Source organism: Chionomys nivalis, chromosome 24, assembly GCF_950005125.1.
Source record: "Chionomys nivalis chromosome 24, mChiNiv1.1, whole genome shotgun sequence".
NCBI classification, from domain to species: Eukaryota; Metazoa; Chordata; class Mammalia; order Rodentia; family Cricetidae; genus Chionomys; species Chionomys nivalis.
The window spans coordinates 50,725,934-50,745,656 of NC_080109.1; the positions used below are offsets into that span (position 1 = coordinate 50,725,934).

General features: G+C 37.8%; 1 protein-coding gene across 1 annotated transcript in view; it reads left to right on the forward strand.

The window, feature by feature from the left end:
* The first annotated feature begins 9,868 nt into the window (after positions 1-9,868).
* Positions 9,869-19,723, forward strand: part of Cpb1 (carboxypeptidase B1) — a 29,514-nt gene continuing 19,659 nt past the window's right edge. Inside the window, exons 1-3 of the mRNA XM_057757324.1 lie at positions 9,869-9,933; positions 10,032-10,107; positions 17,229-17,353. Coding sequence (XP_057613307.1) covers positions 9,869-9,933; positions 10,032-10,107; positions 17,229-17,353 — 266 coding nt within the window. The remainder of the gene's footprint in view (positions 9,934-10,031; positions 10,108-17,228; positions 17,354-19,723) is intronic.

The window sequence follows — 19,723 nt, forward strand, 5'->3', positions numbered from 1 at the left end:
TGTAATCTACTGGAGATGGGTGCAGAGGGTGAAAGAATCTACAGCAGATGTTCTACTTCAGAGCTGGGATTAGGACTAGTAATATGAATTGGAAGAATGGAGAAAGAGTTCAAGATCTCTAGTTAGCCTACCTGCACTCCTGGCTATAATGGTCTATGGGTTTCCAGGAAGTGCCTGCTGGAGTTGGGGTCTTGATTAAAGCCATGACATGGGGAAGGAGGTAAGAGGAGATGCATTAGAGATGATGGACTGCTGGGGTTGCAGCAGTTGTTCAGATATGGCACTTGGTGAATAGTGGTGAATACAGATACATGGCTGCAAGCAACACTAAAGAGTGAGAGTTTAGTGCTCAAAGCTAAGCAAGACATTTATAACATCCCCATTAGGATGCAGTGGAGGATGTAGAGAGAATGTAAGAGCTAGACAATAGGAATAAAGGATGGGAAATGAAAGACACAACTGTGAAATTAAAGCAGCTGTGATTTCCTGCACTGGCTCTACACAAGAAAGCATCATCAGTGGTCAGAAATGGATGTAGGGATGATCAATGGCTGTACTTGCCACTGCTGATAGATTCAGTGAGATATTTTTTACTAATAGATTTAAGGAAAGTGGAAATCATTTCCTTGAGATATGTGTCTTCTGGTGACCCCACCATGCTTCAAGAGGTATTTCCAATTACCATGGATGTTACTGGTTTGAGTAAATCTCGCAGAAACCAAAACCCAAAATGAAGAATCTGGGTAAAGAACTGGAAGGGAGGGGTGTGAGTTTTTAGGGTAGGTGGTAGATAAGAAAGAGTTAGGGTAAAGAGTATTCAGAATACATTATGCATGTGTTCACGAAGTTGTCAAATAAAAAATTTAATTAATAAAAATGATCAGAAATTCACAGTACCACACCATAAAGTTATAATTCTACTCATGAACTCAGTTCAGATAGTCCCAAACTGTGACCAAAGTACTGCTTTTGAAGAAATTGATCCATACCCAGATGCATGGGAATGTAGATTTGGGTTGAAGTCTTTGGTTTAACTCTACTCAGTCAACCCCATGCACAGCTGGAATATGTGTTCTGGAAACATTGCATGCCAAATTCCACTTTTGGTGATTTACAGCACATATTACAGACCCTGAGAAATTGCTCAAAAAGGAGCTTGTTTATTTTAGCTTAAAGCAAACATATTTGACCTCAGAACCCTTTTGTACTATGGGATGTGTTTATGGAAAAAAAAAATTCCACATATTTGAAGATGATATAGAATGAATTATAACACCATAGAGCAATTTTAAGATACTCTAAAATCTCAAACAATTACAAAAAACACAGAAAGACACAATGGTGCCTCCTGCTTTATTAATCACCAGTATTATACATATAAAAGGATAACTTAAAATTTAAACATAAAACAAGAAACAAAATGTCAGTATCTATGGGAAATTATGAACCTAATTTCCCTCTACTTAGATTCACGAATTACTAATTTGAGATAAACTCTCAAATATTTTCACAGTTCAAAATAGAAATCAGACATAGATGATTGTGTCCTTCCTGAGTGAATATTTATGATTCTGAGCCTTCTGAATCATTATGTGAATTTAGAGAATTCTCCAATTAAGTTACCCAGAAAGCACGAGATCCTCTCACTACCAAAATTGGAAGTAGATTTTAACTCTCCCAACTTTCCTTGTAGTAAAAGCATTGACCTGTTAAGTTTAACATTCATTTGAGAAATAATGACACCCAGAAAAGACTTCTCAAGATCTGAATAGAACTGAGTGAAATCAGAATCTGGAAAATTCTGCAGTATGATAACATGCATATGCATGGTATGTTGGTTTAAGATATTTCAGGGTAATTCATGATTAAAGAATAAATCATATCATTTACCATTTATGTAGGAACCAGAGCACAATGTGCGATATGGGTATGATAATCAAAAGGACATCATATAAGTTGGGTATGATGGTGGCTCACACCTGTAAACCTAACTCTATGGAGGCTGTGACAGAAGGAGGCTGTGAGTAAACTTGAAGCCAAGCTGGGTACATAGTGGATCATGTCTAAAATGAAGAACATAGAGGGGGGATGGGGGTAAGGAGAGAAAGAAGGAATGATAAAGACGAGAAACAGAGAAATACACACAGGGAGAGAGAGAGAGAGAGAGAGAGAGAGAGAGAGAGAGAGTTCTAAGAATCTTCGAACAGAAACTATCAACCCTAGGAGTGTAGACAGAGTGGGAGCAAGATTATAATTTGAGATATTTCTAATTTTTTCATGTGACTTTCTATATATTTATAAAACTAAGAGGGGATTCTGGAAAGTGTCATTGATATCAACCAAAAAGAAAAGCATTTGTACTTCCTATAAAAGGACTACCCACCTTAATTGTAATCTCCCTATAATGTATTATTTCAACAGTACCAGAGTAATTGGGATTTTGTAGATGTCAAGATGTCAGATTGTTATTATTTCATTTTATTTCTATTGAACAAAGAAGTCTGTACCTACTAAAAAATATAAATTAGGATGAAAAATACCCAGAGCCTGTGGGACCCAGTTGGAAGAAGAGAACCAGCTTCTTCAGTTTTTCTTTTGACATCTACACATAAGCCACATGTCCTAGCTAGTTTTATGTCAACTTGACACAGGCTAAGGTCATCTGAAATGAGGGAGTCTAGATTGAAAAGGAGCCTCCATAAGATCAGGTTGTAGGCAAGCCTATGAGATTTCCTGAATTTCCTTAATTGGTGATTGATGGGGAAAGGCCAGCACATAGTACCATCCCTGAACAGGAGGCCCTGGTTGTATAAGAAAGCAGACTGAGAAAGCCAAGGGAAGCCAGTAAGCAATGTCTCTCCACTACTTCTAGAAACATCTTCTGCCTCCTGGTTCATACTTTGTTTGAGTTCCTGTCTTGTCTTCCTTTGAAGATGGATTAAAATGTGGAAGTGTAAGCCAAATAAACTCTTCCCACCCCAAGTTGCATGGTCATGGTGTTTTGTCATAGCAATAGTAGACCTAAGATACTATGGAATGTACACATGCACATGCACACACACACTAAATATATAAATGTAATAAGAAATAAAGTCATCAATGATGGGGGAGAGTCTTCTGTTTTGTGTTAATTTCATTGGTTAAATAAAGAAACTGCCTTGGCCCTTTAATAGGACAGAAAATTAGGTAGGCAGAGTAGACTGAACAGAATGCTGGGAGAAAGAAGCCGAGTCAGGAGTTGCCATGATTCTCCCACTGGACACAGATGCAGGTTAAGATCTTCCCTGGTAAGACACCTCGTGGTGTTACAGGAATATTAGAAATGGGTTAGATCAATATGTAAGAGCTAGCAAATAAGAGGTTATAACTAATGGGCCAGGCAGTGTTTAAAAGAATACAGTTTCCGTGTAATTATTTCAGGTATAAAGCTAGAAGTGTGAGTGGCCAGGTGCCAGGAACATAGCCCGCCGCTCCTATTACAACACATCAAAATACTGAATAAAGATCCAATTTAATGTGACCCAGTTTAATCTGTCTGGGAGACTGCAATCCAAGAGAGAGTAATGATGGAGGAGGGTCATCTTTCTATCTGTTGCTTTCATTGGTTAATTAATAAAGAAACTGCTTGGCCTCTGATAGGGTAGAATTTAGATAGGCGGAGTAAACAGAACAGAATGCTGGGAGAAAGAAGCCGAGTCAGTGAGTCGCCATGATTCTCCCACTCCAGACAGAAGCAGGTTAAGATCCTCCCTGGTAAGCCAGCTCGTGGGGCTACACAGAATATTAGAAATGGGTTAGATCAATATGTAAGAGCTAACAAATAAGAGGCTGGAACTAATGGGCCAGGCAGTGTTTAAAAGAATACAGTTTCTGTGTAATTATTTCGGGGAATAAGCTAGCCATGTGGGCGGCTAGGTGCCGGGGACGCAGCCCTGCCGATCCTATTACAACAGAGTAAAGATTCAGAAATATTCTACCAAGATCCAAAATGAATTAACTAAAGTACATAGGTTAAAGCAAAATGCTACAAGATAGCAAAGAGAAGGGAATATCTCAAACCAACTTGTCAAAATCAAAGCAGCCTAAAATTTCAACTTACTACTTAGTTTTATCTGTAAAGGTAAATGAATCATTTATGCCTTCATATTCAGAATGCCATGCAATTGAGATTTAAATGCTTTTAAATTCTTAGTGAAATCAGGATAAATAAGGAAATAAACAAAAGACAACTGGCTTGTACTCTTTAAAAGTATCAAAGATATTAAAGATAAATTTTGACATTCCAGTCCACCTTAAGAAAGACTGAAGAGAGAAGAAACAAACAAATGATACTATTTACTGGGTCCTAAATCATTTATGCATACAGTATATTGAACATCTTCGCCCTGGAAGACAATAAGATCAGTTCCTACTCATTGGACAAGGTTGTTGTGAACCACCAAAGTGACCTAGACTTCCCTATTACAGGTTGTAATGAGTTTGTTCTACCTTAATAGATCTTCTTGTAGTCAGAATGAATGAGAATTAAGGCAGTCAATCCTGAAACTAACTTGAGAAATCTGTCAAGTGTTGTAATAGGAGAGGCAGGCTACTTTCCTGGCACCCGGCCACCTGCACGTCTAGCTTTATACCCGAAATAATTACACGGAAACTGTATTCTTTTAAACACTGCCTGGCCCATTAGTTATAACCTCTTATTTGCTAGCTCTTACATATTGATCTAACCCATTTCTAATATCCCTGTAATACCATGAGGTGTCTTACCAGGGAAGATCTTAACCTGCATCTGTGTCCAGTGGGAGAATCATGGCAACTCCTGACTCGGCTTCTTTCTCCCAGCATTCTGTTCAGTCTACTCTGCCTACCTAATTTTCTGTCCTATTAAAGGGCCAAGGCAGTTTCTTTATTTAACCAATGAAATTAACACAAAACAGAAGACTCTCCCCCATCAGTCAAGTTTTGAAGGCACATTGTTCTAGCCATTGGGTCCAATACCTTGGGCAAGAATCCTTGATGTCAGTGCTACCAACCAACTTCATTGTATTACATGGAATCCTATCAATATTAGGCCTAGTTGATGCCATGTTAGACTGACTGAGTGCATTTAATTCCAGTTCTCCTAAATCATATTAATTGAAGTGTTTATCAAGTGGCATATTAATGGGAAGGTCCATTCAAGAATGTAAGAACAATTTAAAATTGTTAAGATCCAATTCACTGTGAGTCATACTATTTCCCCATTTTTAGGGCAGCTTTATTTGCACTGTCCCTGTATTTTGAACAGCAGAAAATGGAGATGTTACGTTCCTTCTTTGCCCTTACTCCAGCAAATAGGAAAGGCCTATTTGATAACAGGATAATAAAACTTGTTTGGAATAAAGCTTGCCTGAATTTGCAAAGATCCCCTTCATGAGATGGTTTTCTAAATTCAGTAGGCTTCCCTTGTGACACAAGTGTACAGATTTACATAAGCTAGCTGGTCCATACATGATTTCCATCCTACCAAGGAGAAATAGAACTGATAAAAATTAAACTCTTGTGTTTCATGCTAAACCATGAACAATGAACTCCTTTGCTTCCGACTTCAGTTTCATGTCTTCTGCCAAAATGCTTCAGACTAGCCAGGGTAACTTGCTAGCTTGTGGATTGAAAAAAACTATCAAATGTTTCAACAAAGACTGAATTAATGCAGGCAAGTATTACTTTTATGAGACAAAAGACCCAGTATAACAATGTAATTTACCTCAAATTTGTATATACATACATTTGGTGCAAATCCCAGTGAAAGTAAAGTTTTTCATGAAAATTAAAATATATACGTAAATGTAAAATTCTTACCACAACAAACACAATATTGTGAACGAACAAATTTCTCCATTTGTGGTGGTGCACACCTTTAATCCCAGCAGATCTCTGTGAGTTTGAGGCCAGCATGTTCTCAAAGAGAGTTCCAGGATAACCAGTTCTGTTACACTGTTTGAAACAGGGCAGGGAACCCTGACTGTTCTTTGGACTGGAGAGGGAGGGAGAGGGGACAGGGGGAGGGAAATGGGAGGAGGGGAGGAGGTGGGAATTTTTAAGTAAAAATAAATTTAAAACAAAGAAAAAAAAAGAAAAAACCCTGTCTCAAAAAACAAACAAAAAAATTAAGATTCTACTGTTTGATCTTAAGGCATGCTTTAAGAAACTGTAACCAATTTCCAGGAGGATCTATATATGTTTTTCTTTGGGTTCACTTTATTATTTAGCTTCTCTAGGATCATAAGTAATAGGCTCAATGTCCTTTGTTTATGGCTAGAATACACTAATGAGTGAGTACATACCATATTCATATTTTGGGGTCTGGGTTATCTCACTCAGTATAGTGTTTTCTATTTCCATTCATTTGTATGCAAAATAAAAGATATCATTGTTTTTTACTGTTGAGTAGAACTCTAATGTGTACATATGCCACACTTTATCCATTCTTCCATTGAGGAGAATCTAGGTTATTTCCAGATTCTGGCTATTACAAATAGTGTTGCTATGAACATAGGTGAACAAGTGTTTTTGTAATATGATTGGACATCTCTTGGGAATATCCCCAAGAGTGAAACTGCTGGATCCGGAGGTAGGTTGACTCTCAGTTTCCAGAGAAACCACTACACTGATTTCCAAAGTGGCTGCACAAGTTTGCATTCCCACCAGCAATGGATTAGTGTTCCCCTTACTCCACAACCTCTCCAGCATTAGGTTATTGTAGGGACATAGCCCCACCCATTGGGGGCGTGTTCGCCTCGGGCTAATGTTTACGGATAAATCTGCCGGGTGTGAGCCCAGCAGCCCTTTTCTTTTGCTCCGCTTTTCCAGTACTCCGCGGGAACCTGTGGTCCTGTAAGTCTATTTCCTTATTAAAGCTGTATATATCTATATAATCTGTCTACATTCATTTGCGCCGCCACAGGTTATCATTGGTGTTTTTGATTTTAGAGAAGCTAAATAATAAGGTGAACCCAAAGAAAAACATATATAAATACTCCTGAAAATTGGAAGCAGAAAAGATCACCGGGCAAAAGTTGAGAGCATGGGGGTGGGGCTGGGATGGGGGAAGGAGAGAGGGGGAGAGAGAAGGGAGAAGGGGAGAATTGGGGAGAGCTTGGGATAGTGGGATAATTGAGATGGAGGAAGGGCAGCTATGGGAGCAGAGAAGAAGATATCTTAATTAAGGGAGCCATTTTTGGGTTGGCAAGAGACTTGGCTCTAGAGGGGTTCCCAGGTGTCCAAGGGGATGTCCCCAGCTAGGTCCTTGGGCAGTAGAGGAGAAGGTGCCTGAACTGGACTTGTCCCATAGCCACACTGATAAATATCTTGAATATCACCATAGAACCTTCATCTGGTGATGGATGGAGATAGAGACAGAAGACCTACATCAGAGCACTGGACTGAGCTCCCAAGGTCCAGTTGAAGAGCAGAAAGAGGGAGAAGATGAGCAAGGAAGTCAGGAACGCAAGAGGTTTGTCCACCCACTGAGATGGTGTAACTGATCTAAAGGGAGCTCACCAAGGCCAACTGGACTGGGACTGAATGAGCATTTGATCAAACCGGACTCTCTGAAGTGGCTGACAATGGGGGCTGACTGAGAAGCCAATGATAATGGCACTGGGATTTGATTCTACTGTACTGTAGAATCATGTACTGGCTTTTTGGGATCCTAATCTGTTTGGATGCACACCTTCCTAGGCCTGGATGGAGGGGGGAGGGCATTGGACTTCCGACAGGGCAGGGTACCCTGCTCTCTCTTAGGACTGGAGGGGGTGGGGGAAGGGTGAGTGGGGAAATGGGAGGAAAGTGGGAGGAGGGGAGGAGGTGGAAATTTTGAATGGTATTATTTATAAAGCAAAAAAATAAACTAATATAAAAGTGAAAAAAGAAATAGTAACCAGTAGTATCTTACATTACACCAAAAGGTTCATGGAGCATAACTGGAAGTTCAGAGATGGACTCATGGCATGCATGGCGAATACATTTTGACAAAGAATCCAAAGAAATTCAACAATAAAAGAAAACTGGATCTACTGAATACCCAAATATTTAAAAATTAGTTAACACTATACAAAATAACTAAAATGGCAAAGCTTCTGTAAGAGATCCTAGCATAGATAATAATATCTTTCAGGAAAAGATAAACAGACTCTAACTATAAAAATTGGAAACAAATGAAACTTTAAGAAAACATAAAATTTTTATATATCTAAAGAAAACATTTATGAACATGTAAACTCTGTTCCAGCAAGAAATATTTGCAACATAGATTTCCAACAACAAACCTGTCTTCAGGGCCCATTAGATGACTCAGAAGATAAAAATCACCTGCTGCTATAGCTTAATGCCCGGTCTTTAATCCTCCTAACTCACAGTGGAAGGAGAGGATAGACTCCTGAAAGTTATCCTCTGACCTCATATACATTATATCATGCAAATATATGTGCACACATATACACAAATAAAATATTAAAAAATGTGTTTAAGCTATATAAAGAAATCCTACACACAAACACAGCTATATAAAGAAGTCCTACACACACAAACACATACACACACACAGCTGTATGTGCACACTCACAAATAAAAAAAATTAAAATACATATATTCAAGATTTATAAAGAAATCCTGACAAAAAAATGAAGATAAAAAAGTAAGCAATGAATTTCTTTTCAAAAGACTTCAGTAGATACTTCACAAAACTAGATTCATAAATTATGATTAAACAAATGAAAGGGTCTTGAGCCTTTTCAATTATTGAGAAGATGCAACCTACAATTATTTTGAAGTTACTTCACAGTTACTAGAATTAGCAGAATGAACGATGACAAATGTAGAGAATTTAAAGCAACTAGCCAAAGCTTAAAGTCATGTAAACACTGTGGAAAATGCTTGGTGGAATCATGGTAAGCCTGCATCCAAATTATTACTCATCAATTTCACCCAAATGGAAGTATATGTCAACAAAAAGACTTGTGCAAAATGTTTGTTCAAGTGTTATTTACAGTAGCACAAAGTTACAAATGATAAAAGCAACTAGAAATATTGGGGTATGCTCACAGTGAAATGGTGATTGTGTGTAGAAAGATATGAATATTAAAAGATGATTATTCTCAAAAACAAAAGAAGTTGTTATACAAAGAAATGCTCATGGTAAATACAGTCTCATTTACATGAAGTTTGAATAGACAAAATTAATATACAGCTAAAAACTTCAATAGTAATTTCTTTTTTTTTTTTTTTTTTTTTTTTGGTTTTTCGAGACAGGGTTTCTCTGTGACTCTGGAGCCTGTCCTGGAACTAGCTCTGTAGACCAGGTTGGTCTCAAAATCACAGAGATCAGCCTGCGTCTGCCTTCCGAGTGCTGGGATTAAAGGCGTGCACCACCATCGCCCGGCCAATAGTAATTTCTTGAAGGAAGTTTTAAATATATAAGCTAGAAATATATTAAGCTAGAAAATGTCTTCTGCCTTTGGGGGATTACATATTTTCCAAAGCCAATTAAACATACTTTAATATACCTGATTTACTGTATGTAGATCTCATTACAAAATGAAAATTAAAAGACTATAACGTAGATTTTATTTAATCCTTCCCAATGGTTCTAGGTTTAATGTACAAATTAGTTCCGTACAAACTGGAACGTGAGATGATTTGCTCTTTCTACAGGTGTTGAGAAAGATAACTTCTTAGACTTTATATGCCTACCAAAGTAACTGTGCCAGGAAAATTACTAATCAAGATCTGATAGTGCACCCCCCCCCCTTTTAACCTGGAGAACAGAAAGAACACTCTGGATTATAAAAGCAGGTGAGATCCTGCTGTGGAGGAGTCTTAATCAGATACAATGTTGCTGCTACTGGTTCTGGTGAGTGTGGCCCTGGCTCAACCTTCTCCGGAGGACTTTGATGGGTAAGCTCATCCTTCTTTACCAAGAAAGCTTCCTTACCAAGATAATTTCGGACACATTGCTGAAATTTAAGTTTCTATTCATTATTTTCACCACTTAGCAATCGAGTGTTCCGTGTCAGTGTACCTGATGAAGATCATATCAATTTAATTCAGGAGCTGGCCAACAGCAAACAGGTAAAGTGACAGTTCTCGGCTTTACACTAACTTTAAAGCCTGATTTACTCTGATTCTACCAAAGAGCAATGACAGAAATTTTAGATGCAAGACATAAAACTTGGAAGTATTTAATGCCACAATGCTTTCTTTTGCTGCTTAGATTGTAGCAAGCCCTGATGTGTTATAAATCCACGCAACCTTTTAGAAGAGCTGGCAATGACAGCTCGATAAGTGGGATCTGTCCTGAAGGTCATAGAACATCTAACACGCAAGTCACTTCCTTTCCAAGACAAAGGAGAAAAATGGCCAATTTGGAAATGACTGAAAAACCAGGCTTTTTTCCAACTTCAAATTCATTTCCGTAAATGGTGTCATATTTCCCTTTGATTTTTCTCTCATTTCTAATCACAGAACTTGAGTTTCCTTGACCTTGACTGTAGTCGCCTTAATTGAGAGAGAAAAAGAAGGTAAAACTCACAAGTGATTTCCATACTAATCTTTTGCTTAAAAAAATAAAATCATGCTACTCAAAAAATATCCATGGGGTTAGAATTTACATTTTTTCTTCTGTGTATAGTGTGACAGCAATCTGCTCCTGAGTACAAGTACTATCATCTGGGTCAATGTTATTTATTCTTGAGTATATGAGGCAAAACAGTCTCCTAGCTCTTAGGTGTCAGTCTGTCTACCCATCCACCTATCCACACTTGTATCTATCTGTTCATCCATCCATCCATCCATCCATCTATTTATCTATCATCTAAGTGTATCATTTCTGTTTTCCCTTTTAAGGTAGACGTGGAGAAATGATGTAAAAGAAGGTGCCATAATTATAAAATGTGAAGTTTGAGTTGAAAGAGAACATAAAGTCATCTATTCTATCCTTTCTTTCAAATCTAGAATTTTCTGCTAGGAAGTAACATCCCTACTTGCTAGCATTGATTAGTAATTGCTTCTAGGGACAATAGGAACACTTTACAAGCCACACTGTTGGTTTTCTGTAATATATCAAGATGGAGGTGCCTTCCTTCTAACTTGGACTTGTTAGAAGCAACTGAGTCAGATACCAATTACCTCTAAGGTTTTTCTTCTTTGCCTTTCTATCACATCTCCTTTTATTAGCTTACAGAGTCTGGAGCATTTGGGTCATCTCTGGAGACAGTTCAATCTTCTTATTTTATTTTGTAAGTTTATCTTTCATAATTGGCAGTGGGCCTCCAGGAGCACCTTGATGGAGATATATATACTACAGAACTACTTCATTGAATAACAGACATTTATTACTGTGGTCTAACATACTTTTTCACACCTCAGGGATACTAGAGCACACTCTACTTATACTAAACTTGCGTCAAATATGAATCATTTTTTTTGTCACACAAATTACCTTCAAGCAAGTAGTCCTCTCTTTTCAGTGCTCACCTTAATATAAATTTGGGATTTTAAATTTGCCTTGCAAAATTTACATTTATAGCTTGTTTCCAACATACTGAAATTCTTTTAACAAGACTAGATCCTCTAGGACTGGAGTTACAGATGGTTGTGAATCACCATGTGGGTACTGGGAATCAGACCCAGGTTGTCTGGAAGAGCATCCAGTTCTCTTCACCTCTGAGCCACCTCTCCAGTGCCCCGAGCATGTCTTCTTGATTTATGCTTTTTATGGGTGAAGAAAATGTTGAGTAAGTAAGGGGTCCACACAAAGAGACCTTCATTATAGTTCATTTAGTTAATATGTTTTTATCATTAGTCTCCAGTGTACCATGTAGGGCATTTAAAATGAAAATGATTCATCAGCTTGCTCTCCTTAGGATAAGTATGATCAACTACCTTATATAAGCTTTGTATTATCTAGAGATAGCACTGTGTAGCTTTCTGGCATATAAAAAGATATATCAGGAGAGAGTTTATCAAATGCTTCAGAGAACAAGGCTAGTAGTTGAATCTTCCACTTATCAGATTAAATTAACTGGGACTTTAACTCATGACGCCTCCCAGGGATCATTCTTCCTTTTCCTGAGCACTCACAGCCCATCTGCTTCAAGTTGGTTCTGTGGCTTATTGGCATCAACCCTGGGTCCCAGAGGCTACCATTTCTGCTTCATCTATTTCCCAAGGAACTTCTGCACTCCCCCAGTGATCTCCTGGACCGTTTGTATTCCTCAATATAGCAATGCTATCCAACATATTGTTTTAGCCAAATAAATTCTCCCACTTCATTGTGGTCACGCAGAGGGGCTGGTCTCAGATTCACCAGGCTCAGTTTCTGGATATACTAGTTGTAGCTAGTCGTGTGCTCCTCTCTGTACCTCACATTCCTCATTTGTGGTGGTAGTAATATTGTCTCCCTATTGGGCTGTTGTAAGAGTTCAAATAGGAATATAAGTGTGTCATTGGATCAAGCTTTTGAATATAATTTCCATGACAGTATAATCACTTCTCTCCTCATCTACCTTGAACCTCAATGTTCTCTTTGGAAGTTGAAAAATCTTGGGAAAGATGGAAGTCATAGGAGGCATAAATAAACCAGCTTTCCCGCAGCTGTGGCAGCACACTCCAGATCAACACAGGAAGCCGCATGCTTCTTCTTTATGTTTTTCTTTATTTCCAACATAAATTTTCAAAAGGTCTAAATTCTGTTTAGTGCAGTGGTGCAGTGCATTGTGGGATGTAGCCTTCCTGATAAGATCATCAAAGGAGCATCTTAGTCTTTTAATTTATCCTTGGTCAGTGTGTCCTTCCTCCCAGCTTTTGAACATGTCCTTTCAAGAACTGGATGTACTGAAGCATCAGAGCCAGAGTGTGCTTCAGCACTTTCTGTCTTGTGATGTGTAATTGCAGAGTGGGGGTTTTATTGTACCCCTTGCACTACATTATAATTGGTCCTTTCAATCAAGACATTTATAGTGGCACTCTCTGTCCTCTAGGTTTTCTTTGGATTCTCTTTTAAGTATATTTTTCTATGTATAAAGTAAAATTATTACTATCTCTTTTATTGTTGACATATCAGAAAGTTCCTCCCTGCCGTCTAAATTAGGCCTAGAGTAGAAATTGTTTTACTTTCAAGTGAGAAAAAAAAAATCCTCAAGATAAATCAGAGACCTGCTTGTTTGATTCCCAGTCACTCACAGTGTTAAACAAACAGTGCATATTTGTGAAAACTCTAATTCCCTAGTACCAATAGTTTTGCTCTTATCTGCTAAACTTACCTTCCAAGGAATCTAACAGGAAAGAAAGAAACTCATGTAGCCCAGGCTCACCTTGAATACGCTATGTAGCAGAGGATAACTTTGAATTTCTTATCTTCCAGTTTTTACCTTCCGAGTACTGAGATTACAGGCCTTCACACTCATGTATGGCTTTATGCAGTACTGGAGAACAGATCCTGAGCTTTCAGTCTAGGCGAGCACTGTACCACCTGAGCAACATACCCAGCCTGAATTTCAGATTGTTACATCAGTTTATCTTGCCTTTGTGTACTATATTTTAGTAGGGACTCAAGTTACCCACATCTGATTGACTAGACTTATAGTCTCACAAGATTACCACTTAGAGATAGTCATTTATTGTTTTTTTTTTTTTGTTTTGGTTTTTCGAGACAGGGTTTCTCTGTGGCTATGGAGCCTGTCCTGGAACTAGCTCTTGTAGACCAGGCTGGTCTCGAACTCACAGAGATCCGCCTACCTCTGCCTCCCAAGTGCTGGGATTAAAGGCGTGCGCCACCACCGCCCGGCAGAGATAGTCATTTATAACTCAACAAATGTTCCATGTGGATATCTGTCACTAAATGCTCTATAATATAATGCTACAGTTTTAGTTTTATCATACTGACCAATAAAGCTCATTTTCTCCTTTTTTTATCTTCTATATCACCTCACTTCCTTGGTTCTCCTTCACAAGTCTAACTCCTGAAATTCATTCTCCCTCCTTATGCTATTATTTTAGGTTCTCATTTGTAAACACTTGTTGATTGGGAACCACTGTGAGGGTACTGTGTTCCTTATGTTTCCCTGATCCTGAAGAAGCAATGGGTCTGTCTCCAGGACTGCAGGTCTGCATCATATTCACAGTGCTCAGTGCTCCACATGAGTGGATGTTAACCACAGCAACTGTCTGTATGTCAACAGGAATGTTCTGGTGTTTTGTTTTGCAGGGCTAGGTGTCAGATAGAGTCCAGAGCTTTCCCTAGAGTGCATAAGCACTCTAACACTGTGCTCTATATTTAGCCTTTCAAATTGAAAATATTTAACAGCCTCAAATTAGGTCTGTAAGTGTTGTTCAACATTATAATAATCCCTCTTCAAGAATCCATCATTCTTACAGCAGAACTTCAAGAAAAGTTATACAAACACTTCTATTTTTCCAATATTTAGCAGAGCTAGGAAAATGAGTAAGAAGTGAGGAAGTCATAAAAGGTAATTTACAGGTTCATAACAGAAAGAGAGGTTACGTTAGAACCATCCTCAAGCATATCAAGCAGGCATTTGTTGTTCTGAGCAGAAAATTAACACCTCGATAAGTACTGTCCCAGAGCAGACCCAGAATCAAGACAGAAAGAAAAATAGCTCATTAGAAAGTACAGTGAGCATTATGAAAACATGGGGGAGGGGTGATACAGGGCCGGGAACATAGTCAATGCAGCATTAATAAACCACTGTCACAAAGAATAACTGGAGAGTGACCGACAGGGAATCTCCAGGAAATGGTACAAACCACACATTTCAAAATTCTTCCACCTATGAGACTAATGGGTTTAAAATCTAGAAGTTATTTCCTAAGGTCATATGTTCAGTAAGTTCCCTGAGTTATTTTTGCAGCATCCCATGTCTACTTGGAGCATATATTTGTCTTTTCATGATTTTGGAAAAAAAGAAAAGATATAGTTCTTGAAAGTGAGGTCCTGAGTACACTAAAAAGTCACAGTAATTATGTGTGAGACAAGTACTGTCAATGTTGGCCACAGACACTTTGAGGTCACCCATGTTAAATCCCTGTGTCTACAACTAACATGATATTGGCAGGTCAGAAACAAACTTAAAGTTACTGTTCAAAAACAGACTTTCTCTTCTATCCTTGGCTTTTCTCTTTATAGTGCTAGCTTTGTTACTTCACCCCGGCTTCCTCTGTGTTTGCTGTGGTCTACCTTTATATTGTCACCACTATCATTTTGGCTCCAATCTGTATCCTCCCTACTTCAACTCTGAGTTATACGCTTTAACCAATCCTCTCTTACCTACTGATAAAGTAACTGATTAACTGTCTGTTATATTCACACTCACACTCTTTTTCTAAGATCCCTCTCATTGGAACATGTCCTTCTGTCCTGGCATCCTCTATAGCCTGCACAGTGGCTCACCATCCAGTGGACTAGTACTGTGGTTTCAGGTTCATCAGGGCCAGCTATAGTCACTAGATTCTATGCAAGCGCATCAGAAACTTGGTTGCCTTAAAACCTTGCCTCTTCAGTTTCTGGCGGACAGCCTCCAAATCTGTCCTTACAAGTTTCTCAAGAATGGCCCCACATATCAGCAGTAGTCATATATTACCCTGAGTCTAGCTTACAAACATCTAGCCATGTATTGAGTGAGACACAGTAGCAAGGCAAGACATATTTATCTTGTGTCAGATTTATCACAGACTTCCAGGCTTCTGTCAGTTTAAAGAAGAAATAGAAAAATGTCTGTACAACAACCTATTTGCTATCAAATAAAAATATCAACCTATTTGATATTTTTCCGTGAAAATAAATATTTATGATGATGTATACATAAATAAAAGCATTAGAATAATCATTTGTGTCAGTCACACTATTATTTCCTACTTTTCTCTAAAGTTTCCTAAAGAAGACAAAAGTCATATTTTATTCACCCACTATTGTGTCACCAACCTGAAGCCCATTATGTGATATGTCCCAATAACAGTTATTGAATAAGACAGAAATCTCAGTATACTACAAATCACCCAAGAGTATTTTGTTCCTAAGCACTCTGGAGAACACACAGGGATGATGTTCTTGGACTCGTAATACTGTGACTTTCACAGAAATAAGTTCCAAGATTATGAGAGGGAGGCTCAATTTCTCTTTACTACCTTTTTGATATGTAGTGAATTTACTATCACGCAGCAGCTTTATCAATTACAACAGAGATAGTAATATATAATATTGTATACATATTATAAAATATAACAGTATATAGTATAATATATAATAATATAATAAGAAAGTGTTCCAAAAATTGGAAAACAGAGACAGCTAGATAATACTGTAATAAACCAGTATTATGAGAAAAAATTATGTTCTTCATACTTCTTATCAATCATTGTTTTAATTTTGTATATATGTCTGCATGTATTTGTGTGTGAGTGTGTATGTGTGCTTGTGATAATGCAGTATATGTGTATAAGGTTTATGTGTACCTATGGTTGGTTGTTGCTGTATATACCCATCTGTGCACACAGAGGCCAGAGGTGGATGTCATTCTCTACCTTACTACCTTGAGACAAGATTTTTCACTGAACCTGGAACAAGACTGGCAGCTAGCCAGGGATCATTCTATTTTTGCTCTCCTTGCCCCTTACTAAACACTGGTGTTTTTGGTACGTACAGCTACACTCATATTGTAGTAGCATCAAAGAATGAACCAATAACCTGGAATAGAATATAACAAAGGTTTATTTATTTGGGGATAAACTCACAGTAAGAGTAGTGAACTGCAGTACTCTGCATGTGTTGGGAACTGGAACAGAATCCAAGAGCAAAAGAGGGGGGGAGCCATGCACACTTTTCATCTGTACTTATAGTACTTGAGATCACATTCAATGTAGGCTGGGATCTTAAAGGCTACTAGCTGAAGAAGTTCACAAAACACAGCTTGTTTTGTAGCATATATTCTGGGCATTTGAACTCAGACTTCATGCTTATGCAGCAAACACTCATACACATAATCTCCCCAGCCTTGTAGACATTTTTTATTTGCATAAAACTTGTTGATTCTTACTAATTCAAATTAGATATTTATAGGAGATTTCCTGAAGATCGGAAGTTTTAAGATAATTTTATGAAGTAGAGCATTCCAATGCTCTCAGATACTAATTTGTCATTAAATATAGATGTTTATTTCATATTCCTTTCTGTTCAGATTGATTTCTGGAAACCAGATTCTGCTACACAAGTGAAACCTCTCACTACTGTTGACTTTCATGTTAAAGCAGAAGATGTTGCCGCTGTGGAGAAATTTCTGGAGCAGAATGAATTTCACTATGAGTAAGTTTATACTTTATAGCTATCAAAATTCTCTTCCCTTTTATTAAGTCTGTGAATAACCCAGGAAAGCTAAAATGAGAAGGTAGTGTTTTCCCACAGAGAATGGTAATGGTAGAGCTGGCACCAGACCCATAGTTTAAAATTTAATGGCTTAATGAAAATGTTTTTCAGCCTCTAACCAGGCAAATATGTGGCCTACTACTGCTTTAAAAATGATATAGATAGTCAAGGCCAAGTCATAGGACATTGTTATCATCTGGATCTAGATTTATCCTCAACTCCTCTCTCTGGGTGGCCAACCACACTTCTTTTGGGCGGTGAGGGTTCTTCATGCTCCTGTAGTTTAAAACTAGAGATAATATATCCTTTTTAAGGACCCCCACCACCAGTATCAGGAGTCATGAAAAAGAGTCAAAAGAAAAGAATATGAACTCTAAATAACAAGAGTGGAGTTAGATAAACTGTTAGATTGCTCTCCCCAAATACTACATTGTTATGTCTACAACATTCAAGTAAGAGTGCCTTTTAAAGAAGAGAAAGTTGCCCATTGGCTGTCAACCCAAAATAGATTTAGTATCTGGGTAATTAGATACAGAACAGGGCGACTAGGACTTTACATCCATTGGGAGAAAATAAACTTCAAATGAGGGATTGCAATGGTGTAAAGTAGTTACTAGAAAGAGTAGAGCACTGGGGATTGAGCAGAATGGATGAAATGTATGGCTCATGGAAGGATCACCAAAAAAAAAAAAATGAGACTTTGTTTGAGAACTGAAGAGTATGTAGGGGTCAGCCAAACTACAACATGGAAAAGCCATCCTGTAGGTAGAGAACAGATGACAGCCTACAGCTTAAAGTTAGGAGAGAACATGCTGACTCAGCGGCATCTCCAGGAGAGGAAGAGAAGAAATGACCCTGGGACAACACAGATCTCTTCCTTCAGGGATGGCTCAAGGAGGAACAAAAAAATTCTTGAATTTTAGTCTAGGATGTAAAAATGCTTACCCAGAAATCCCTGATCAAACATGCAAATATGCATTATGTTTTGAGAAAATACGAAGTATACAATTTTAGCATAAAAAATTACTTTATTGGGTTTTTGCATCTTAAAAATGTAGAAAATAGTGTCTGTGTCGAGGACCATGTCAGAAGTCAACTATAAAACTTATGACATTATCAGAAGTGGCATAGACAACCAGAAAATGCTTTGGAGAAAACCATACCAGTGTCTATCATTGCCTCTGCAAATTCCTGGCGTGAAACCTTAAGATCTGCTTTAGTTTTCCAGCCTCAGCTTCTGAAGCCACAGGATGAGGATGCAATAAGGAAAGATGGCAGTGATAAATAAACAACACGCTACTAATTTGCATTTATAATCTTACTACTACTGAAAGTTCTTCTCTGGTTTATTGTTGTACAGAGAGAGAAAATCCACTTGCCTTTTTAATGACTTATATATTTAAAAATTATACATATATGTGCCTGTATGAGTGTGGGTTTGTGTACATGAGTATGGTGCTTTCAGAGGCCAAAATGACTATCATATTCTCTGGAAATGGAGTTGCTGACTATTGTAGACTTCCTGATGTGTGTGCAGGGAATCAAACTCAGATCTCCTAGATGTGCCTACTCTTGAATGCTGAGTTATCTCTCCAACACAATATGGTAGCTTTTCAAGATATCACATGACTGCTATGGTTTGCTCCATTATCATGCCTTATCTGACTTAGCTCTCTGATCCTTACTAAGAAAAGTATCAAAATGCTACCTTAACAGGCTTTACTCTTAAAAACAAAATTTATCCTGGTAAATTGCACATTAAGAGTCATGTCTGATACTTTGTTCTTATAGTCTGGCAAGGACATCAAATTCTCAGATTGAAATGCCTTACTAATCTACGTTAAGACGAGTTTCTACAGAATTCTCCCACAAAAACAAAGAGTTGTGATTATGAACTATACAAGTAGAAACCAAAAAGATGTCTTGATTCTGTTCATATATTACATCATTATTTTTTTACAATTATACACTGAGATTTTTCCAACCTCCTGTCAGTTCTCATAACAACATAAAGTAGAAGATTCCCTTCCTTTTACTATTGGCAGATTCCATGTGTTTATGGGTGAATGTTATATATTGCAGTATAGAGTGTTCCCCTTTAATGTTTGCATTTCCGCTTAGAATATTGAAGTATATAATATTCCTGAATAATAAAAAAGTTCCCAGGAATCCTGGAAGATCTCTCCAGCAATAACTGTGCAAGTCATAGGCAGTGTACCTTGCGTACCCTGTTATAACTTCAGATGGTAATTAGTTTGTATAAGCTGGTTTCTCACTGACAAAAACTTACAGTTAAATGTTTTTGTATAT